The following is a 23,842-nucleotide window of genomic DNA, read 5'->3' as shown; positions in this document are numbered from 1 at the left end:
TTGACAGACGGGCCTGGTGGGAGGTGATTGGGTCATGGGAGTGGATCTCTCATGAATGTCTTATTGCTGTCCTCGTGATAGTGAGTTCTCAGAAGAAATGGTTTTTTAAAAGTATGTGGCACCTGGCCAGACATGCTAGCTCACACCTGTAATCCCAGCACTTTGGAAGGCTGAGGAGGGTAAATCACTTGAGGTCAGGAGTTCGAGACCAGCCTGGCCAACACGGCAAAACCCAGTCTCCACTAAAAATACAAAAATTGCTGGGCATGGCCACACGCACTGGTAGTCCCAGCTACTTGGGAGGCTGAGGCATGAGAATCACTTGAACTCAAGAGGTGGAGGTTGCAGTGAGTTGAGATCATGCGACTGCACTCCAGCCTGGGCAACATAGCAAGACTCTGTCTCAAAAAAAAAGAAGTGTGTGGCACCTGCCCCCTTCTCACCATGTGAGAAGCCTGTTCCTACTTTGCCTTCCACTATGAGAAAAAGCTCCCTGAGGCCTCCCCAGAAGCCAAGCAGATGCCACTGCCATGCTTTCTGTACAACCTGCAGAACTATGAGCCAATTAAACCTCTTTTCTTTATAAATTTCCCAGTCTCAAGTATTTCTTTATAGCAATGCAAAAATGGCCTAACACAGTAACTTTCTGTGCTATAACTTCCAGTTAAGTTCATTTGAAGCCAAGATAATCATGAGCTCCTAAAAGTCTAAAAAAAATTGATGCAGAAAATGGTGCAGAAAGAAGAATGCACCTTCCAAAGAATGAATATCTCACACTTCTCCTCTACCAGCCATCCATTATCAATTCTTTAATTCGTTCAGCAAATACAATAAAACTTTATTACTTTATAATTTATGTATAATCTATATTTATTTACTTTCAAATGCTATTTATTACTTATTTATGCTTGCCTTCATTGTTCATCAAATGCTATATTTTTCTGTGAAAAGAGAGGGTATCTTGCGTTGGTATAAAATGCATTATAATTTTTCCTATTAGAATTAATGAAAATATTTTCTGTTTTATAGCTTTTCACTAAAGAGCAGAATTTTCCAAAACAAAATTAACAACTTGAAGGGAGGGATAGGTGTACTCTATTCAAAGTTTCTAAAATTATCATAAAACTAGAGAAGAAAATAATTAATATCAACTCTGCATCCCATATTTTTCAGGTAGTATTCAAGTAAATGTGTTAGTTCATTAATCCTTAGAATAACCCCATGTGAGAAGTACCTTTTGAGAAGGTGAGAAAACTAAGACTCGATGATGTGAAATGAAGTGTTCAAGGTCATACAACTAATATGTGGACGAGCCAGAACTCAAATCAAACATTGCCAAGTCCAATGGCCATTTCTCTATGCTTATCTTCACTTCTCATCAGCATTTAACGAAATCATCAACTTCTTCCTTCTTGAAACCCTGAGCTCTCTTGGCCTCCAAATACTGCATCTCCTGGTTTATTTCATCCTTATTAAGAGTTACTACCTCTTAGCCTCCAGTGTTGAATCTACCTCTTTTACCTGACTTATAAGTTACAGGGTTTCTCAGACTCAGGCCAGAGCCCTCTGAAATCTCTCTCTTTTCCTGGATGACCTTATCCATTCCCATGGATTTGAATATCATCCCTATATTGATAACTCCTAGATATATCTATACTTAGCCATGACTTTTGTGAGCTTCAGGTTTGACTATCTATCTACTTTGTTTCTTGGTATTTCCACATATATATCTCAAAAACATTATAAATTTAATGTGTCCAGAGGAAAAAAATTAACAAATCATGATGCCTAGCCACCCAAATCTGTCTGTCTCCTCCCATTTGGATAAACAGAAAATTTGTCCATAAGTTGTTCAAGCCAGAAACCTAAGAGCTATCTTTTTATTTTCCTTTTCATTATCCCCAATTCTAATCCATCAGCAAATCCTGTTGTTTCTCATTCTAAGATATATCTTGAATTGCTCCATATCTCTTCAGCTCCATCTCTACCACCTTGACCCAGGTCCCCATTATTTCTCACCTGAACCATGCAACAGCTTCACTTCTACTCTTGACCTCCTCCAATCCATTCTCCATACTGTAATAAGAGTAAATGTCTTAAGACATCAAATCAATCACTCTCCTGCTAAAAACCTTACAGCAGGCCAGGCACAGTGGCTCATACCTGTAATCCCAGCACTTTGAGAGGCCAAGGCGGGTGGATCACTTGAGTCCAAGAGTTCAAGACTAGCCTGGGCAACATGATGAAACCCCGCCTCTACAAGAAAAAAAAATGTTAGCCAGGCATGGTGGGCCTATAGTCCCAGCTACTGGGGGGTGGAGATGGGAGGATCACTTGAGCCTCGGAGATGGAAGCTCCAGTTAGCCGTGATCGTGCTACTGCACTCCAGCCTGGACGACAGAAGGAGACACTGTTTCAAAAAGAAAACCCTACAATGGTTTACTTTTAAGATAAAATCTTAAAATGGCACTTAAGATGAAATCCAAACTTCATTTCATGATCTAAAAGCTCTGCCTATCTTTCCAACCTCACCTTATACCAGTCTTCCCTCTTTTCACTATACTCTAATACATACTGATCACCTTTTTTTTTTTTTTGTCAGCTCAAAATGTTATGTTTCTTTTTTTCCATAAGTGATTGGGGTACAGGTGGTATTTGGTTACATGGGTAAGTTCTTCAGTGGTGATTTGTGAGATTTTGGTGCACCCATCACCTAAGCAGTATACACTGCACCACATGTGTAGTCTTTTATCCCTCATCCCCCTCTCACGCTTCCCCCCAAATCCCCAAAGTCCATCGTATCATTCTTATGCCTTTGCATCCTCATAATTTAGCTCCCACATATCAGTGAGAACAGATGATGTTTGGTTTTCCATTCCCGAGTTACTTCACTTAGAATAATAGTCTCCAATCTCATCCAGGTCACTGCAATTGCTGTTAATTCATTCCTTTTTATGGCTGAGTAGTATTCCATACACACACACACACACACACACACACACACACACGCCACAGTTTCTTCATCCACTCATTGAGTGATGGGCATTTGGGTTGGTTCCATGATTTTGCAATTGTGAATTGTGCTGCTATAAACATGCGAGTGCAAGTATCTTTTTCATAAAATAGCTTCTTTCCCTCTGGGTAGATACCCAGTAGTGGGATTGCTGGATCAAATGGTAGTTCTCCTTTTAGTTCTTTAAGGAATCTCCACACCATTTTCCATAGTGGCTGTACTAGTTTTACATTCCCACCAGCAGTGTACAAAGTGTTCCCTGTTCACCACATCCATGCCAACATCTATTGTTTTTTGATTTTTTAATTATGGCCATTCTTGCAGGAGTAAGGTGGTATCACATTGTGGTTTTGACTTGCATTTCCCTGATCATTAGTGATGTTGAGCATTTTTTCATATGTTTGCTGGCCATTTGTATATCTTCTTTTGAGAATTGTCTATTCATGTCCTTAGTTACTAGAACACACTAAGCTCTTTTCAGCCTCAAGGCCATTTCACATGCTGTTCCCTTTACCTAAAACACTTCCCCATTAATTACCTAACTAGCTCCATCTCACCCTGAATCACTACCTTTTGAAGCAGACCCACACCATACTGTCACAGTCCCTTGTTTTTTCCTTATGGCACTTACTATATATTATAATTGTTTTATGTAGTTGTCTTTTTGTTGTCTACCAAACTAGAATATAAGCTCCATAAAGGCAGAGACTAATTAGTTCAATTATTTATATTGTTAATTGTTATATTTCCCATGCCTGGCACAATAAATAATAACTCTCAATAAATACTTGTGAATGAATGAAAACCAGGTGTGGCTGATTCCAAACAAATATTCTCTCCACTATATCATGCTGCCACCTTAAAGGATCTTAGAAATCATTTAGCCGACTCTCTTGTTTTACAAATAAAAAACTGAGATCCAGAAAGACAAGTGATTTTCCCAAGGTGACACAGCATTAACTGACAAAGCCACAGTGACCCCAGACTTTCTGATTCCTGAATCAGGTTTTTTTCTTAGACAGCACATGGCCTTATGCTAATAGGTGCATTCAAACTACACCTAAGAAATTTTCTGCAAGTATGAGGTGGCCAAAAATATCAGAAAAAAAATTTTAACAAGCATTTACAAACTAATAAAAAACTAGAAAAAAATACAATTATAACGGTAGAATACAATGCATTACATTGCCAAAATCTTTTACTAAATTGTTTTTAAAAGAAAAATTTGAGAATATAGACAAAATAGTCCTCTATTTTACATTGCATAAATCATTTACTTCACAATATAAACAACATTTTATTTCATATGGATACTACATTCAGAATATGCCTGCTTAGAGAAATCACACATTTGCTGTTGTGGAAACAATAAATAAGCAATAAAAAATTAAAAAAGGAGAAATCATATTTTGTTCCTAAAAATTTAAGTTTTCCTAATAGCTAGTAACTCTAAAATTCATACGACTATAAAATTTGCACAATTTTGAAACTAAACAAGAAACCAAGCAAAGTATCTAGAGTTAATAATAATAGATAAAAGATAAAAGAAGGAACAGCCAAACCCAGGAATCCTACACTGCCTATTTCCAGAATTCAGTCACTGGTCTGCAAAACACTAAACCATGTATCAATTTATTCAATCCATGAAGCAATGCACAACTACATTGTCACAACTACACTTCCCCAGCTCCTTCCACTCCTGCAGAACTCAAATCAGGTAGCTACTAAATCATCTCAAGTTGTTCCTGTCACTTGGTGACCAATGGAGAAAACTGTGATCCAAATTTTCTTTGCCAAAAATATTTTACTTCCCCACTAAGCACATGGTGTCCATACTCACAATTCTGCCCATGTGTGAATACGTTTTTTAATTTCCATAATAAAAAGCTAGAAAATATAACCTCCATCATGAACCACTTAGTTGTTAAAAACATCTATGCCTCCATTTAACTCCTTCCTCATCTTCCAAAGAATGCTACATAATTTTTCAAAAGTATTAGAAATAATAAAATACAAATTATTTTACTTTTAGCATTGCAACACTATTACTGCAAATGATAATTAGTTTAGCTACCTTATAGTTCAAATAGGTTTATGTAGACTATCCTAGCGAACAAGAAATTATGTACAGCATTGTTGTGTGGAAAAAAAAAAATCTGCTTCCATGGAACTTTTGATTTCCAACTTCCCTAAAATTACTAAACTTTCAAAGTTCTTTTCATACAATGTCATGTTCATTGTTTTTCCCTCAGAAAAATTTCCCTCATAAAAAAGACGTTTTTATAAATACCTTTGTTATTTACCTACCAGTTGTTCCAAATGTGTCTTTTAATTTTCTTTTTTTTTTTCCTTTTTTGAGACAGAGCCTCGCCCTGTAGCCAGGCTGGAATGCAGGGGCGCATCTCGGCTCACTGCAACCTCCGCCTCCCGGGTTCAAGCAATTCTCCTGCCTCAGCCTCCCGAGTAGCTGGGACTACAGGCGAGCGCCACCACGCCCAGCTAATTTTTGTACTTTTAGTAGAGACGGGGTTTCACCATGTTGGCCAGAATGGTCTCGATCTCTTGACCTCGTGATCCGCCCAACTCGGCCTCCCAAAGTGCTGGGATTACAGGCGTGAGCCACTGCGCCCGGCCGTGTCTTTTAATTTTCATTAGGTCTTTTATGTCTACCAGATGTGTCTCTTGCTCCTCCTCATTAGAATATGCAAATTACCTCAGTATATATTGGACTTCTGTAGATTTCAAGGCTCTGATTTAAAAGTTGTCATTTAGAATCCGTCAAAACAGTCCTGTTGGAAAAGTTTCAAAAAATAAATTTCAGTACTTTGGAGCCCTTTCCTACTCTAGAAACTAAAAAAATCCTGTGTCAAACATAGATTAATGACCCATTATTAGAGAACATTACAGTGGAATGTTACCAAAAGCATGAGTAAATCATGTTTACCTTGTACAGCATGGGACCTGCTCCCATAATGTTACGGAAAGCCTAAACCTGCACTATCCAACGGGATAGCCAATAGCCACATGGGGCTTTAAGGTGCTAGAAATATGACTAGCCTTAATTGAGAAGGGCTGTAGTACAAAGTACACACCAGATTTTTGAAGAAAAGAATCTAAAATATCTCTCATTAGTAATTTTTACAATTACATATTGAAATAATACTATTTTTGATATATTGGGTTACATAACATACATTATAAACATGAATTCCACCTGTTGCTTTTCACCTTTTTTTAGTATGGCTACTAGAAAATTTTAAATTACATATGTGATTCACATTTGTGACTCAGATTATATTTCTGTAGAATAGCATTGTCTTGCTATAATAAATAAGATTTTTATAGTTAAGTTAGTTTTTGGTGTTTTATTTTCCCCAAAGAAATAGTTTATGATTAATGTGTTGTGGATAGCCCATAGGAAGCAAGGTCCTTAATGAAAACTTAAACTTTTAATGAGAATTAGAAATAAAAAAAAAGGAGTGGGGAATAAAAGAGGAACAGAAACATTGTAGGAATAGATAATAAACATTAATTTCCTCTCTGCTCAAAGCAAAAAGTACTACATATTCAAAAACACTGTAACAGCTAAAGGTGTTTATTATTATTAAAACACTGCTTATCAAGGAAGTAAAAAAAAAGATGAAAACAATAGTTTAATGGTTTCGAAGTTTTACTTTTTTCCAACTACTCTCAGTTCTTTGAAGGAACAAAAATTAGCAAAAAAGAAAAAAAAATCAACTGCTTTTCCCTGTATCAAATGATAGGTAGTAAGAAATTTCAAAGTTCTAGTCTCCAAAGAATAGTACTATAATATTTTTTTAAATAAGCATTAGAGGCCAGGCACGGTGACTCATGCCTGTAATCCCAGCACTTTGGAAGGCCGAGGTGGGAAGATCGAGTACAGGCCAGGAGTTCAGGGACAGCCTGGCCAACGTGGTGAAACCTCGTCTCTACTAAAAATACAAAAATTTATCCAGGCATGGTGGTGCACACCTGTAATCCCAGCTACTTGGGAGGCTGAGGCTCAAGAATTCCTTCAGCCTGGGAAGCGGAGGTTGTAGTGAACCGACACTGTGCCACTGCACTCTAGTCCGGGTGACAGAGCAAGACTCTGTCTGAAAAAAAAAAAAAAAAAAAGCATTAGTAATCAGGTGTGGTGGTATGCACCTATAGTCTCAGCTACTAGGGAGGCTGAGGCCAGAGGATCACTTGAGCTTAGGAGCTGGAGGCCAGCCCGGGCAACACAGAGAGAACCCATCTCTTTAAAACAAAACAAAAAAAGGCATTAGTAAGGCTGGTCAGCATCCATATATCATTTTCTTCTGAGAAAGTTCACATGCTTCATATCAGTGATCATTTCATTTCAATGGTCATAAAGGAACAGTTCAAATTTTATGGTCTGAGCATATGGGAGTATAAATTGGTACAAGCAGTTTGGAAAACCTTTTGGCATTATTATCTACTCCTAAGCATATCCCCAACAGTAACACATGCACATTTATATAAAAAATATACAAAAACGTTCATAGCAGCATCATTCATAATAAGTCAAAAACTGGAAACAACTCACATACCCATCAACAAATGAATTCATACAATGGCATACTATATAGAATAAAATGAACCAACCACTACTATAAAACGGTAATGATTCTCATAAATATAACATTGTGTAAAGGAAGTTAGATATAAAAAAAACTGTATGATTCTATTTAAATAAAGCTCAAAAACAGAAAAAAATCAATTTATGATCTTAGAAATCAGGATAGTTACCTTTGAGGGGGTCACAGTAATTGGGAGGGAAGGAAGGAGTCAGCAGCACCGAAAATGTTTTATTTCTTGACCCAGGTAGTGGTTATATAGATATGTTCATTTTGTGATGAATGAGCTATTTACACTTATGATTTGTATACTTTTCTCTATGTCTATTATGTTTTCATCAAAATATAATTCAAAAAATAAAATCTGTGGTCATACTAAAATTTTGTTTTATATTATGAATTAAAATATCATTTGAAATTAGGAATATTTTTGCTAAATTGAGTTTTTTAAATATGGTTTTATCCTTAAGATTACTTTCATATTTATTAAACTCATAGAATCACAGAGTGTTACAGATGGAAGAAACTTAGAATAAACTAGTTTGGCTCTGTGAGAAGTTAGGTGACTTGGCCAAGATCATATCAGTATCAGTAATGAGACTAAAATTTAGAACTTTCATATTATATTACAGAACTTTTTAAGTTTTTAATTTCAGAGAGTTAGACTCCATTAGAAAGAACTAGGATTTCTTCTGAAATCTTGATTTATAATGCCAAAAGAAAAAAATCTACACATCACCAAATATTATTCATTTTTCTATTTCTTTTATAATAAAATAATGAATAAGTCATAAAACAAGGAAGGAAAATCATTCTTGGCTGTTTGGTGAGGAACTTTATAAGAATTGGTAACCTATGTCCTTTGTACATCTTTTTGAAACTTATTCTTCATGAAAACAGACATAGAACATTTGTATTCAATTACTGTATTAAAAACAGAATAGTCTCAATACACACTACCCTCTTTCTCTTACTTTTTGCAGCTTGTTTGTAAACAAGTTTAGCAGTAGCACAATCAAGAAGTATTGATTCCTTCTAGAAATGCACCTATGTTTGAGCTATTCACAATTCACAAAAATTCAAGGATATAACGACTTATTCTCCTCGTTTCCTTCAGACTTTAAAATATGGCAACTCTTCCCCCTTGTTCTTTTTTTTTTTTTTTTTTTTTTTTAAGCTTTTCTTCTGGCTCAGAAATGTAAAATAAGCTATGGCAACATCCATTGTATCTGTTCTTTTCCTGTTTTTCTTTTTTTTTTTTTCCAACCATTTTGTTTTGGGGGAGGAAAAAGAAGGAGAGTTCTAAGAAAAGCTTTTTGTAACAGGTTCAAAAGTACAAAAGCCATTTCAAGCTCCAGACATTTGTAGCTTTTATTTCTTTAGTCCTTGAAAGGGCTTTTTAAATGTTAACAGCTAAGATAGGACTGCTTTCCTATACTGATGTTCCAGGTTTCATTTCCTTTGTAGTCTTGAGTTCTTTCCCATCCTCAATTCCCCAATAACCTCCATGCAGGCTTCTTTTTCAAAACAAAACAAACAACAATTTTTTTAAAACAATATTTCATTCCTCATGATACACATACAAGCAGACTTCTAAGATCCCATACACAATGGACACCTCTAATGATTTAGAGAATTAAAATATTTTGCTTGAATTTCTTCCATATTTGGTGATTTAATGTGCCCATTTATGCTTTCATTTCTAAAATAATAACATGTCACCTGCAAAGTTATTACAGCTAAAACAGCTAACAAGAAGCTTTGTTGACCCCCTCTTCAGGAATGCTGAAATGCAATCTTCAAAAAATACCAGCCAAAATATGTTCATTTATGTGTTTAAAATTTTTTAAAACAGTATGTACATATTATCCTGGTTCAGAAATAAATTACATATATGCCAAGAAACAAGTCTGAAACACTGTATTCCAAGGTCTTAATAGTGATTATTATTCCTGAGTGGTGAGATTATAAATGTTTTTATTTTTAAATTTTATTCTTGCTTCTGAATATATTTTAATTTATCTTCAGTGTACATGCATTGTTTGTGACAAGGGAAAATATTACTCTTCATTTTAAAAATAAATGCTGTTTTATTATTTTTCAGCACATCATATAGGTACTTTTAAAACATCCACATATATAGGCCAGGTGTGGTGGCTCATGTCTGTAATCCCACCACTTTGGGAAGTTAAGGTGGGTGGATTGCTTGAGCACAGGAGTTGGAGACCAGCCTGGGCAACATGGCGAAACCTTTCCTCTATTTTTAAAATTTAAAAAAAAAAAAAAAAAAGAGAGAGAAATCCAAAGGTATACACTTATATTTAACTACTCATATTACACAAGTATATAATTTCAAAATGTAATTTCCAAAATTGTAAAATTATAAGTCATATAAATATAAAAACAGCATGAGTCAAAATGTTAAGTGTCAAAGAGTTTACTTAACTGAGTAATTAATGAGGAAACCAGTAAGTTAAAACCAATTCATTATAGAATTTGACTTACAGAAATTTGTATTCTCTACTGGATAAAGTCCATTTGCATTGCCAAGAATAGGAATCATTTGCGTTGTTACGGGCCAAAATCATTTGCATCCTTTTCAGATGTATAAAATTTAACTTTTATCCCTCTACAGAGTTGTAAAATAGCCTAGTCAATCAAAGATGATCAAAAGTACACACTCATTTAGAATCAGATAATCCCTGGAGAGTCCCTACACATTCAGCACTCCCCTGAAAAAAAACCCATTTATCAGTTTTGCCTGCTTCCAAGTCTTTGACAAATTTTCCTGATATAATTTACTAATTAGTAAACATGCTTTCTTACATATCACCTAGAAACGTTTAGTAAAGTTTTCTGTACCTTGATATAATCAAGGCATATCAGAGAATATTTGAGGTGAGTATAAACTTTAGAAACTTCACACCAGGCCAGGTACAGTGGCTCACAACTATAATGCCAACATTTTGGGAGGCCAAGGCTGGAGGATCGCTTGAGTCCAGGAGTTCGAGGCTAGCCTGGGCAACATAGTGAGACCTCACCTCTACAAAAAATAAACAAAATTCGCCATGCAAGGTGGTATGTGCTTGTAGTCCAGCTACTACTGAGGCTGAGGTGAGAGGACTGCTTGATCCCAGGAGGTAGAGGCTGCACCACTGCACCCCAGCCTGGGCAGCAGAACAAAACTGTCTCAAAAAACAAACAAACAAACAAACAAACAAAAACACTTTATATCAGTTTAAATCATGGAACATTAGCAAATTATAAAAACATAATGAAATACTGATATATGAAATAGGAAATACTGTATAAAGTATGAGTAATTTTTATGCATGCAATATAAAAACATAATCACAAACAAAATATCCATGAGGAAACACGCTGTCAAACAAAATATGGTCAACTTTGAGTTTTCCTATCAGCAACTTTTCAAAGTTGAGAAAATTTTAAGGGATAAAATCTTAAAACTGAGAAAAGTCCAGTAACATCTTCCTAGTGAACCACAAAAGGACTATACTGAGGAGACCCTCAACTCAAAGGAAATAGACTGTAGCACCAATTGGCCAACTTTGGGTAAGTGGTGGGGTACATTTTACCCAGGTGAAGGACGTGAATGGGCCTGAGGCCCAACTTAGAACAATCTCTCTTAAGATAGAGAAGGTTAAAGGCCCCTCTTAATAAAAGGCAAGGACGCTTGATTAAACTTAGGTTCAAGGCCCAACTTAGGAAGCTCAGAGTCCTTCCTAAGATTTAGGGGGTTAGAGGCCCCACTCAGAAAAGTCTACTTCGGTTAAAAATGGATTTGGCACTATGGAATGTGAACCACTATTCTCTTTGGATGAATCTGCCTTGCACTCTTTGCTGATGGCTATGGGTGACAGGATTAGGTATGTACAAGATCATGGGACATGGGGAACTTTTTTTCTCCCCCAAGGGGGAAACTTGAGAGCTGATGGATCTGCTGGAAAAGATCCCTTCACAACTGACAAGCAGCCGCCTGAATTTTGATTCAGTGTCACTGCAATGGTTTGGTCTTCCTCTAGCCTCCCTGAGCTCTCTAACTTCCCCGTTCTATGCAGGCAATGCGTCTCTCTCTCTCTCTCTCTCTTTCCTGCCAGCTGTGTGAAGACTTGACTGCTTCCCCTTCACCTTTCACCATGATTGTAAGCTTCCTGAGGCCTCCCCAGCCATGCCTCTAGTATAGCCTGCAGAACTGTGAGTCAATTTAACCTATTTTCTTCATTAATTATCCACTTTTAGGGAGTTCTTTATAGCACTGTGATAATGAAATAATACAGAAAATTGCACAGACAAATGGAACAGAATAGAGCCCAGAAATAAGGCTGCACATCTACAACCATCTGACCTTTGACAAAGCTGACAAAAACAAGCAATGGGGAAAAGACTCCCTATTCAATAAATGGTGCTGGGATAACTGGTTAGTCATATGCAAAAGATGGAAGCTGTACTCCTTCCTTTCACAAAAATCAACTTAAGATGGATTAAAGACTTAAATGTAAAACCAAAAACTATAAAAACCCTGAAAGACAACCTAGGCAATACCATCCTGGACATAAGAAAAGATTTCATGACAAAGACACCAAAAACCATCATGACAAAAGCAAAAATTAATAAACTTAAGAAATTCTACACAGCAAAAAAAACTATATCAATAGAATAAGTGGACAACCTACAGAATGGGAGAAAGTATTTGCAAACTACGCATCTGACAAAGGTCTAATATCCAACATCTATAAGGAACTTAAACAAATTAAACAAATTTACAAGAGAAAAATAAACAACCCCATTAAAAAGTGGGCAATGGGCCAGGTGCAGTGGCTCACACCTGTAATCCCAGCACCAGGGAGGCCGAGGCAGGCGGATCATTTGATGTCAGGAGTTCAAGACCAGCCTGGCCAACATGGTGAGACCCTGTCTCTACAAAAATACAAAAATTAGCTGGGTGTGGTAGCACATGCCTTTAATCCCAGCCACTTGGGAGGCTGAGACAAGAGAATCACTTGAACCCAAGAGGCAGAGGCTGCAGTGAGCCAAGATCACACCACTGCACTCCAGCCTGGGTGACAAAGTGAAACTCTGTCTCAAAAAAAAAAAAAAAAAAAAAAAAAAAAAAAAGGCAAAGGACATGAAATGACTCTTCTCAATAGAAAACATACATGCAGCCAATGAGCATATGGAAAACAGCTCGCCGGGCGCAGTGGCTCACGCTTGTAATCCCAGCACTTTGGGAGGCCGAGGCGGGCAGATCACGAGGTCAGGAGATCAAGACCACAGTGAAACTCCGTCTCTACTAAAAATACAAAAAATTAGCCAGGCGTGGTGGCGGGCGCCTGTAGTCCCAGCTACTCGGAGAGGCTGAGGCAGGAGAATGGCGTGAACCTGGGAGGCGGAGCTTGCAGTGAGCCGAGACTGCGCCACTGCACTCCAGCCTGGGCGACAGAGCGAGACTCCGTCTCAAAAAAAAAAAAGAAAAGAAAACAGCTCAATGTCACCATCATTAGAGAAATACACATCAAAACCACAAAGAGATACCATCTCACACCAGTCAAAATGGCCGTTACTAAAAAGTAAAAAACAACAGATGCTGGCACAGTTGCAGAGAAAAGGGAACACCTACACACTGTTGGTGGGAGTGTAAATTAGCTCAACCATTGTGGAAAGCAGTATGGCAATTCCTCAAAGAGCTAAAAGGAGAATTACCATCCAATCCAGGAATCCCATTACTGGGTATATACCCAAAGGAATAGAAATCACTCTACCATAAGACACACGCACATAAACGTTCATTGCAGCACTATTCACAGTAGCAAAGACATGAAATCAACCTAATTGTAGATCAATTATAGACTGTATAAAGAAAATATAGTACATATACACCATGGAATACTATGCAGTCATAAAAAGGATGAGATCATGTCTTCTGCAGGAATATGGATAGAGCTGGAGGCCATTATCCTTAGCAAACTAACGCAGCAACAGAAAACCAAATACCACGTTTTCACTTATAAGAGGCATCCAAATGATAAGAACTTATGAACACAAAGAAGGAAACAACAGACACTGGGGGCTTCTTGCGGTGGGGGGAAGGTGGGAGGAGCAAGAGGAGCTGAGAAGATAACTATTGGATACTGGGTTTAATACCTGGGTGATGAGATAATATGTGCAACAAACTTCCGTGGCATGTGTTTACCTATGTAACAAACCTTCACATGTACCCCCAAACCTAAAATGAAAGTTAAAAGAAAAAGAAAAAAAAATGAGAAAAGTCCATCTACAGCCAGGCGCAATAGCTCGCACCTGTAATCCTAGCACTTTGGGAAGCTGAGGTGGGCAGATCACTTGAGGCCAGCAGTTGGAGACCAGCCTGGCCAACATGGTGAAACCCCATCTCTAATCAAAATACAAAAATTAGCCCGGCATGGTGGTGGGGGCCTGTGATCCCAGCTACTTGAACCTAGGAGGCAGAAGTTGCAGTGAGTCAAGACTGAGCCACTGCACTCCAGCGTGGGTGACAGAGAGAGACTCCAACTCAAAAAATAAAAAAGAAAGAAAAGTCCATCCTCTCAATTTTTCCCCTTTCCCCTCTCAACTAAGAAATGATTGTCGTTGTTTGAATTTTACAATGGAACAACTAAATCCAAATCACAGAAGCATAGTCAGATGAAGAAACTTGACACCCAAAGAATTTCTGTGACTCTCTGAAGTCTCAAAACCACTGATTCAACAATACTAGTTTGTATACAAATTATAATTCACATTAGTACTATATTACATAAAACTGGGCCTTAAACATATAAGTAATTTTTAAATTACTGAATATAATAACTAATTAGTTAATTGATACACACAAGCACATTGAGGGAATACTTGGATTTTTAGACTGTTGTCTTGAAAGATAATAAGTCTCCTTTCTTGGAGGTAAGCATCCCAAATTTGCAGAAAATTGATTATTTGCAAGTTTTCACTCAATAAACATGTATACCATGTGTGAATTAACTCTGTGTAGCAGCATAACATAGTGATTAACAGCATAAACACTTAGAGCCAGACTAGCCCATCAGCTCTACTACTTCAGCTCTGCCTCAGTTTCCTGATCTGTAAAACAGGATAATAATAGTATGTAACAAATGTAAAGCATATGTAAGGAACAAACTGGGCACAAAATAAGCATTACCAACATGTTTGTCAAGTTGGTGGTCCTAAAAACGTGGTCTTCATTCAGAATGACTGTAGGCTTTAAAAAAAAAGAGGGACAATAAAATGTGGTCCTCAGACCAGCAGCAGCAACATCTGAGAATTTGTTAGAAATGTAAATTTTGGGACTCATCAGAGACCTACTAAATCAGAAACTCTGGGGTAGGGCTCAGCAATCTAAGCTTAAACAAAACATCTTTCAGGTGATTCCAATGCCCATTAACGTTTGGGAACCATTGCTGCAGATTAGTAAGACTTTATCTCTTCCTCTCTAGACTTTAGTGCATGTGTGTGTATATATATTCATTAGTATATTTGGTGTTTTGCACATCTCATCTTTTGTCATAAAACTGCTCAAACGTAGTGTCAACACTGAAGGTAACTTCACACCCACTAGGATGTTTATAATAAAAAAGATGACAAATGTTGGCAATGATGTGGAGAAACTGAACTCTTTACACACTGCTGGTGGGAATGTAAAAGGTACAGCCACTTTGGAAAACAGTCTGACAGTTCCTCAAAAAGTTAAATATAGTGTAACCATATGATCCAGCAATTCCACTCCTAGACATATACCTACAAGAATTGGAAACAAAGTCACACAAAATCTCTTCTACACAAATGTTCATCACAGCATTATTCACAATAGAAAAAAGGAGAAACAACCCAAATGCCTATCAACTGATGAATGGACAAACAAAATACAGTATATCCATACAATGGAATCTTATTCAGCCATAAAAAGGAATGAAGTACTGATACATTCAACAATATAGGTGAACCTTAAAAACATGCCAAGTGGCTGGGTGCAGTGGCTCATGCCTATAATCCCAACACTTTGGAAGGCCAAAGCGGGCGGATCCCTTGAACCCAGGAGTTAGAGACCAGTGTGGACAACATGGTGAAACCTTTTCTCTACAAAAAAAATACAAAAATTAGCTGGGTGTGGTGGTGCACACCTATAGTCCCAGCTACTGAGGAGGCTAAGACAGAGGTTGCAGTGAGCAGAGATCATGCCACTGCACTCCAGCCTGAGTGACAGAGTGAGACCCTGTCTTAAAAAAAAAAGACAAAAAATGCTAAGTGAAAGGAACCAGTCACAAAAGACCACATATTGTATGATTCCATTTATATGAAATGGCTAGAAGAGGCAAATATAGAGAGATAGAAAGTAGGTTAGTGGTTGCCTGGGGTTGGGAGTGATGAGAGGAAAACAAGGAGGAGGGATGGCTAACGGGTGCAGAGTTTCTTTTTTTCTCTCTCTCTTTATTTTTCCTCATTTGGATGAAGAAAGAAAAATTCAGTTAGCTAAGGATTTAAGTCAACTAAATTTCAATTAATTGAAATGTTAGGAAATTTAAGTGTTTTTTATTTACAGATGTTATAGTATTACTAATAGATGAACTTTTTAAAAAATTAGAATTTTCAGCACATCCTTAGAATAACTTCTTATTCTGTACTAATTTTAGATTTTTGAAACATGAATGTTAAATATAAAGTTAATTGTTTTAAATTGTTTAATAACCAGCAAAAACAATACCTCCCTTTCTATTTGAACTGTCTTAAAACTCAGAGTTAAATTTAAACCAAAGCTGGGAAAAGGTCTATTTCAGGTTCTTCTAATATCTACCTCAGGTATAAAATTTCTTTTGAAGGTGATGAAAATGTTATAAAATCAACAGTGATGGCTGGGCATGGTGGCTCACGCCTATAATCCCAGTACTTTGGGAGGCCAAGGCAGAGGATTACTTGAGGTCAGGAGTTCAAGACCAGCCTGGCCAACATGGTGAAACCCCATCTGTACTAAAAATACAAAAATCAGCTGGGTGTGGTGGTGCACACCTGTAATCCCAGCTACCCAGCTACGCAGGAGGCTGGGGCACAAGAATCGCTTGAACCCAGGAGGCAGAGGTTGCAATGAGCTGAGATCACGCCACTGCACTCCAACTTGGGTGACAGAGTGAGACTCTGTCTCAAAAATAAATAAATAAATACAATCAATAGTGATGGTTGCACAACTCTGTGACTACATTAAAAAACATTTAATTGTATACTTTAAACAGATGAATTATATAGTACGTAAATTATACCTCAATAAAGTTATCATTTAAAAAGCCTAAAGGCACATGCCAAGATATTATTATTGATGGAAAATACATGTGATATAACAATTTATGCAATAACAATAATCTATATTTAAAACTCTAAATTATATTATCCTGGAAGTCAGGGAGGGAAGAACAGGGCAAAAGTAAAGGTTCTAAATTATTCACAAATATAGGGACTGATGAGACACTCAGATATTGCTTTACTGTTGATTAGAGCAAAAACTAAAATATAACCATTGAAAACAAAGTATTAAGACCAAAATGTAATATCTTGAAAATCACTAGAATAAAGAGACTAGAAGGAATTATGTTTAGATGTTAACCATGATAACCTCAGAACTATGGCACTACTAAGTGATTTTATTTCCTTTCTGTATTTTTATTTTCCATGTCTTTTCCAATGATTTTATTATTGTGTGAGTCTGCTTATCTTTGTGACCCTGACTTTTTTAAAATCCAATTTTACTTACTTGTGTATTAACTTACAGTTAAATTTTTAGTTAATACATTCAGATAATTCAAAGTTCAAAAGACAGAAAAAGCATGGTGAAAAACCTCCTTGCTACCAGTACACCTAGCCCCCACCTACCACTACTCCAACCATGGAGTCTACAACTGTGATCAGTTTCTTCAATATTTTTGGGGAAACATGCCATGAATACACATTGATTATTTTCCATCTTTTTAATACAGACACAATTTAATATATCTACTTCACTTTATATGCTATATTCACCTTGCTTTTTTTTTTTTTTTTTTTTTGGAGACTGCCCCATATCAGTACCTACAGAGCTTCATCTTTCTTTTCAATGGCTACATAGTATTCCACTGTATGGATGTAACATAATTTATTTAGCCAGGCTCATACTGAAATATCACTTTTTTTTTTTTTTTTTGAGATGGAATCTCGCTGTGCTGACCAGGCTGGAATGCAATGGTGTGATCTCAGCTCACAGAAGCTTGACCTCCCAGGAACAAGCAATTTTTGTGCCTCAGCCTCCCGAGTAGCTGGGACTACAGGCGCGTGCCACAACACCCAGCAAATTTTTTTTTTTCTTGTATTTTTAGTAGAGATGGGGTTTCACCATCTTGGCCAGGCTGGTCTCGAATTCCTTACCTCAAGAATCTGCCCACCTCGGCCTCCCAAAATGCTGCAATTACAGGCATGAGATACCACGCCCAGAGACATATTACTTTTATAACTGACAAGCACAACACAGGAATGTTAGGGGAAATTTTATTCAAATTCTCTTTTTTAATTTTTTTCAACTTCATATGCTCTGGATCAGTGTTTATCATTCGAATTTTCTTTTTTAAAAAGGATTATTACCCACTAATTTAAACTCATAGGTTCTTTTTGACAATACCAATTGGAATATTGCTACTTTATGTATACATAGACTTTGTGGCTAGAAGATACACATCTGGGTGGAGCCCACCTCAGCACCGCAAAGCCACTGTAGCCAGACTGCCTCTCTAGATTCCTCCACTCTGGGCAGGGCATTTCTGAGAGAAAGGCAGCAGCCCCAGTCAGGGGCTTATAGATAAAATTCCCATCTCCCTGGGACAGAACACCTGGGGGAAGGGGCACCTGTGGGCGCAGCTGCAGCAGACTTAAACGTTCCTGCCTGCTGGCTCTGAGAGATCCCCAGCATAGCACTGGAGCTCTGCTAAGGGACAGACTGCTTCCTCAAGTGGGTCCCTGACCCCAGTGCCTCTTGATTGGGAGACAGCTCCCAGCAGGGGTCAACAGACACCCCACACAGGAGAGCTCTGACTGGCATCTGGCAGGTGCCCCTCTGGGATGAAGCTTCCAGAGGAAGGATCAGGCAAAAGTCTTTGCTGTTCCACATTCTCTGCTGGTGACAGCCAGGCAAACAGGGTCTGGAGTGGACCTCCAGCAAATACCAGCAGACCTGCAGCAGAGGGGCCTGACTGTTAGAAGGAAAACTAACAAACAGAAAGGAATAGCATCAACATTAACAGAAACGACGTCCACACAGAAACCCAATCCGAAGGTCACCAACATGAAAAACAAAAGGTAGATAAATCCACAAAGATGAGGAAAAACCAGTACAAAAATGCGGAAAATTCCAAAAACCAGAACATCTCTTCTCCTCCAAAGGATCACAACTCCTGGCCAACATGAGAACAAACCTGGATGGAGAACAAGTTTGATGAACTGACAGAAGTAGGCTGCAGAAGGTCGGTAATAACAAACTCCTCCGAGCTAAAGGAGCATATTCTAACCCAATGTGAGGAAGCTAAGAACCTTGAAAAAAGGTTAGAGGAATTGCTAACTAGAATAACCAGTTTATAGATGAACATAAATGAATGGATGGAGCTGAAAAACACAGCACAAAAACTTCGTGAAGCATACAGAAGTATCAATGGCCAAACTGACCAAGCAGAAGAAAGGATATCAGACATTGAAGATTAACTTAATGAAATAAAGCATGAAGACAAGCTTAGAGAAATAAGAATGAAAAGAAATAAACAAAGCCTCCAAGAAATATGGGACTATGTGAAAATACCAAACCTACATTTGATTGGTGTACCTGAAAGTGATGGGGAGAATGGAACCAAGTTGGAAAACACTTCAGGATATTATCCAAGAGAACTTCCCCAACCTAGCAAGGCAGGCCAACGTTCAAATTCAGGAAATACAGAGAACACCACAAAGATACTCCTTGAGAAGAGCAACCCCAAGAAACATAATTTTCAGATTCACCAAGGTTGAAATGAAGGAAAAAATGTTCAGGGCAGCCAGAGAGAAAGGTCGGGTTAACCACAAAGGGAAGCCCATCAGACTAACAGCAGATCTCTCTGCAGAAACCCTACAAGCCAGAAGAGAATGGGGGTCAATATTCAACAATCTTAAGGGAAAGAATTTTCAACCCAGAATTTCATATCCAGCCAAACTAAACTTCATAAGTGAAGGAGAAATAAAATCCTTTACAGAGAAGCAAATGCTGAGAGATTTTGTCACCGCCAGGCCAGCCTTACAAGAGCTCCTGAAGGAAGCACTAAACATGGAAAGGAACAACCAGTACCAGCCACCGCAAAAACATACCAAATTGTAAAGACCATCAACACTATGAAGAAACCGCATCAACTAATGGGCAAAATAACCAGCTAACATCATAATGACAGGATCAAATTCACACATAATATTAACCTTAAATGTAAATGAGCTAAATGCCCCAGTTAAAAGACACAGATTGGCAAATTGGATAAAGAGTCAAGACCCACCAGTGTGCTGTATTCAGGAGACCCATCTCACATGCAAAGACACACATAGGCTCAAATTAAAGGGATAGAGGAATATTTACCAAGCAAATGGAAAGCAAAAAAAAAGCAGGGGTTGCAATCCTAGTTTCTGATAAAACAGACTTTAAACCAACAAACATCAAAAAAGACAAAGAAGGGCATTACATAATGGTAAAGGAATCAATGCAACAAGAAGAGCTAACTATCCTAAATATATATATCCCAAATATATATGCACCCAATACAGGAGCACCAAGATTCATAAAGCAAGTTCTTAGGGACCTACAAAGGGACTTAGACTCCCACACAATAATAGTGGGAGACTTTAACACCCCATGTCAATATTAGAAAGATCAACAAGACAGAAAATTAACAAGGATATTCAGGACTTGAACTCAGCTCTGGATCAAGCAGACCTAACAGACATCTATAGAACTCTCCACCCCAAATCAACAGAACATACATTCTTCTCAGTACCACATTGCACTTATCCTAAAATTGGCCACACAATTGGAAGTAAAACACTCCTCAGCAAAAGCAAAATAACGGAAATAAAAACCAACAGTCTTTCAGACTTAGTGCAGTCAAATTAGAACTCAGGATTAAGAAACTCACTCAAAACCGCACAACTACATGGAAACTGAACAACCTGCTCCTGAACGACTACTGGGTAAATAACGAAATTAAGGGAAAAATAAATAAGTTCTTTGAAACCAATGAGAACAAAGACACAACATACCAGAATCTCCGGGACACATTCAAAGCAGTGTGTAGAGGGAAACTTATAGCACTAAATGCCCACAAGAGAAAGCAAGAAAGATCTAAAATTGACACCCTAACATCACAATGAAAAGAACTAAAGAAGCAAGAGCAAATACATTTAAAAGCTAGCAGAAGGCAAGAAATAACTAAGATCAGAGCAGACCTGAAGGAACTAGAGACACAAAAAACCCTTCAAAAAAATCAATGAATCCAGGAGCTGGTTTTTTGAAAAGATCAACAAAATTGATAGACTGCTAGCAAGACTAATAAAGAAGAAAAGAGAGAAGAATCAAATAGATGCAATAAAAAATGATAAAGGGGATATCATCACCGATCCCACAGAAATACAAACTACCATCAGAGAACACTATAAACACCTCTACGCAAATAAACTAGAAAATCTAGAAGAAATGGATAAATTCCTGGACAGAAACACCCTCCCAAGACTAAACCAGGAAGAAGCCGAATCCCTGAATAGACCAATAACAAGTTCTGAAATTGAGGCAATAATTAATAGCCTACCAACCAAAAGAAGCCCAGAACCAGACAGATTCACAGCCGAATTCTACCAGAGATACAAAGGGGAGCTGGTACCATTCCTTCTGAAATTATTCCAAATAGAAAAAGAGGGACTCCTCCCTAACTAACTTTATGAGTTCAGCATTATCCTGATACCAAAACCTGGCAGACACACAACAAAAAAAAAGAAATTTTCAGGCCAATATCCTTGATGAACATCTAAGTGAAAATCCTCAATAAAATACTAGCAAACCAAATCCAGCAGCATATGAAAAAGCTTATCCACCACGATCAAGTCAGCTTCATCCCTGGGATGCAAGGCTGGTTCAACATATGCAAATCAATAAATGTAATCCATCGCATAAACAGAACCAATTGCAAAACCCACGTGATTATCTCAATAGATGCAGAAAAGGCCTTCAATAAAATTCAACACCCTTTCATACTAAAAGCTCTCAATAAATTAGGTATTGATGGAATGTATCTCAAAATAATAAGAGCTATTTATGACAAACCCACAGCCAGTATCATACTGAATGGGCAAAAACTGGAAGCATTTCCTTTGAAAACTGGCACAAAACAAGGATACCCTCTCTCACCACTCCTATTCAACATAGTATTGGAAGTTCTGGCCAGCGCAATCAGGCAAGAGAAAGAAATAAAGCATATTCAAATAGGAAAAGAGGAAGTCAAATTGTCTCTGTTTGCAGATGACATGATTGTATATTTTGAAAACCCCATCATCTCAGCCCAAAATCTCCTTAAGCTGATAAGCAACTTCAGCAAAGTCTCAGAATACAAACTCAATGTACAAAAATCACAAGCATTCCTATACACCAATAATAGACAGAGAGCCAAATCATGAGTGAACTCCCATCCACAATTGCTACAAAGAGAATAAAATACCCAGGAATACAACTTACAATTGATGTGAAGGACCTCTTCAAGGAGAACTACAAACCACTGCTCAAGGAAATAAGAGAGGACACAAATAAATGGAAAAACATTCCATGCTCATGAATAGGAAGAATCAATATCATGAAAATGGCCACACTGCCCAAGTTAATTTATAGATTCAATGCTATCCCATCAAGCTACCATTGACTTTCTTCACAAATTAGAAAAAACTACTTCGTTTCATATGGAAACAAAAAAGAGCCCATATAGCCCAGACAATCCTAAGCAAAAAGAACAAAGCTGGAGGCATCACGATACCTCACTTCAAACTATGCTACAAGGCTGTGGTAACCAAAACAGCATGGTACTGGTACCAAAACAGATATATAGACCAATGGAACAGAACAGAGGCTTCTGAAATAATACCACACATCTACAACTATCTGATCTTTGACGAACCTGACATAAACAAGCAACAGGGAAAGGATTCCTTATTTACTAAATGGCTTTGGGAAAACTGGCTAGCCACATGCAGAAAACTGAAACTGGACCCCTTCCTTATACCTTATACAAAAATTAACTCAAGGTGGATTGAAGACTTAAATGTAAGACCTAAAGCCATAAAAACCCTAGATGAAAACCTAGGCAATACCATTCAGGACATAAGCATGGGCAAAGACTTCATGACTAAAACACCAAAAGCAACAGCAACAAAAGCCAAAATTGACAAATAGGATCTAATTAAACTAAAGAGCTTCTGCACAGCAAAAGAAACTATCATTGGTGTGAACAGGCAACCTGCAGGATGGGAGAAAAATTTTTGCAATCTATCCATCTGACAAAGTGCTAATATCCAGAATCTGCACAGAACTTAAACAAATTTACAAGAAAAAAAAACCCCATCAAAAAGTGGGCAAAGGATGTGAACAGACACTTCTCAAATAAGACATTTATGCAGCCAACAAACATATGAGAAAAAGCTCATCATCACTAATCATTAGAGAAATGCAAATCAAAACTACAATCCTCTCACGCCAGTTAGAAGGGCAATCATTAAAAAGTCAAGAAACAACAGATGCTGGATAGAATGTGGAGAAATAGGAATGCTTTTACACTGTTGGTGAGAATGTGAATTAGTTCAACCATTGTGGAAGACAGTGTGAGAATTCCTCAAGGATCTAGAACAAGAAATGCCATTTGGCCCAGAAATCCCATTACTGGGTATATACCCAAAGGATTATAAATTATTCTACTTTAAAGACACATGCACATGTATGTTTATTGGAGCACTGTTCACAATAGCAAAGACTTGGAACCAACCCAAATACCCATCAATGATAGACTGGATAAAGAAAATGTGGCACATATACACCATGGAATACTATGCAGTCATAAAAAAGGATGGGTTCCTGTCCTTTGTAGGGACATGGATAAAGCTGGAAACCATGAGTCTCAGC

General features: G+C 37.6%; 1 protein-coding gene across 20 annotated transcripts in view; it reads right to left on the bottom strand.

Annotated features, from left to right (window-relative positions):
• Positions 1-23,842, bottom strand: part of SOX6 (SRY-box transcription factor 6) — a 792,566-nt gene that overhangs the window by 763,688 nt on the left and 5,036 nt on the right. For 17 of the 20 annotated variants that reach the window (XM_055282275.2, XM_055282287.2, XM_055282273.2 and 14 more), the window contains one exon: positions 5,321-5,802. In XM_055282275.2, the coding sequence (XP_055138250.1) occupies positions 5,321-5,415 (95 nt within the window). In that variant the 5' untranslated portion in view covers positions 5,416-5,802. The remainder of the gene's footprint in view (positions 1-5,320; positions 5,803-23,842) is intronic. The other 3 variants (XM_063641949.1, XM_063641948.1, XM_055282283.2) reach the window with 1 other exon arrangement.

This window comes from Symphalangus syndactylus, chromosome 6 (genome assembly GCF_028878055.3).
Source record: "Symphalangus syndactylus isolate Jambi chromosome 6, NHGRI_mSymSyn1-v2.1_pri, whole genome shotgun sequence".
Classification (NCBI taxonomy): domain Eukaryota; kingdom Metazoa; phylum Chordata; class Mammalia; order Primates; family Hylobatidae; genus Symphalangus; species Symphalangus syndactylus.
This window is presented reverse-complemented; position numbering and strand designations above follow the sequence as displayed.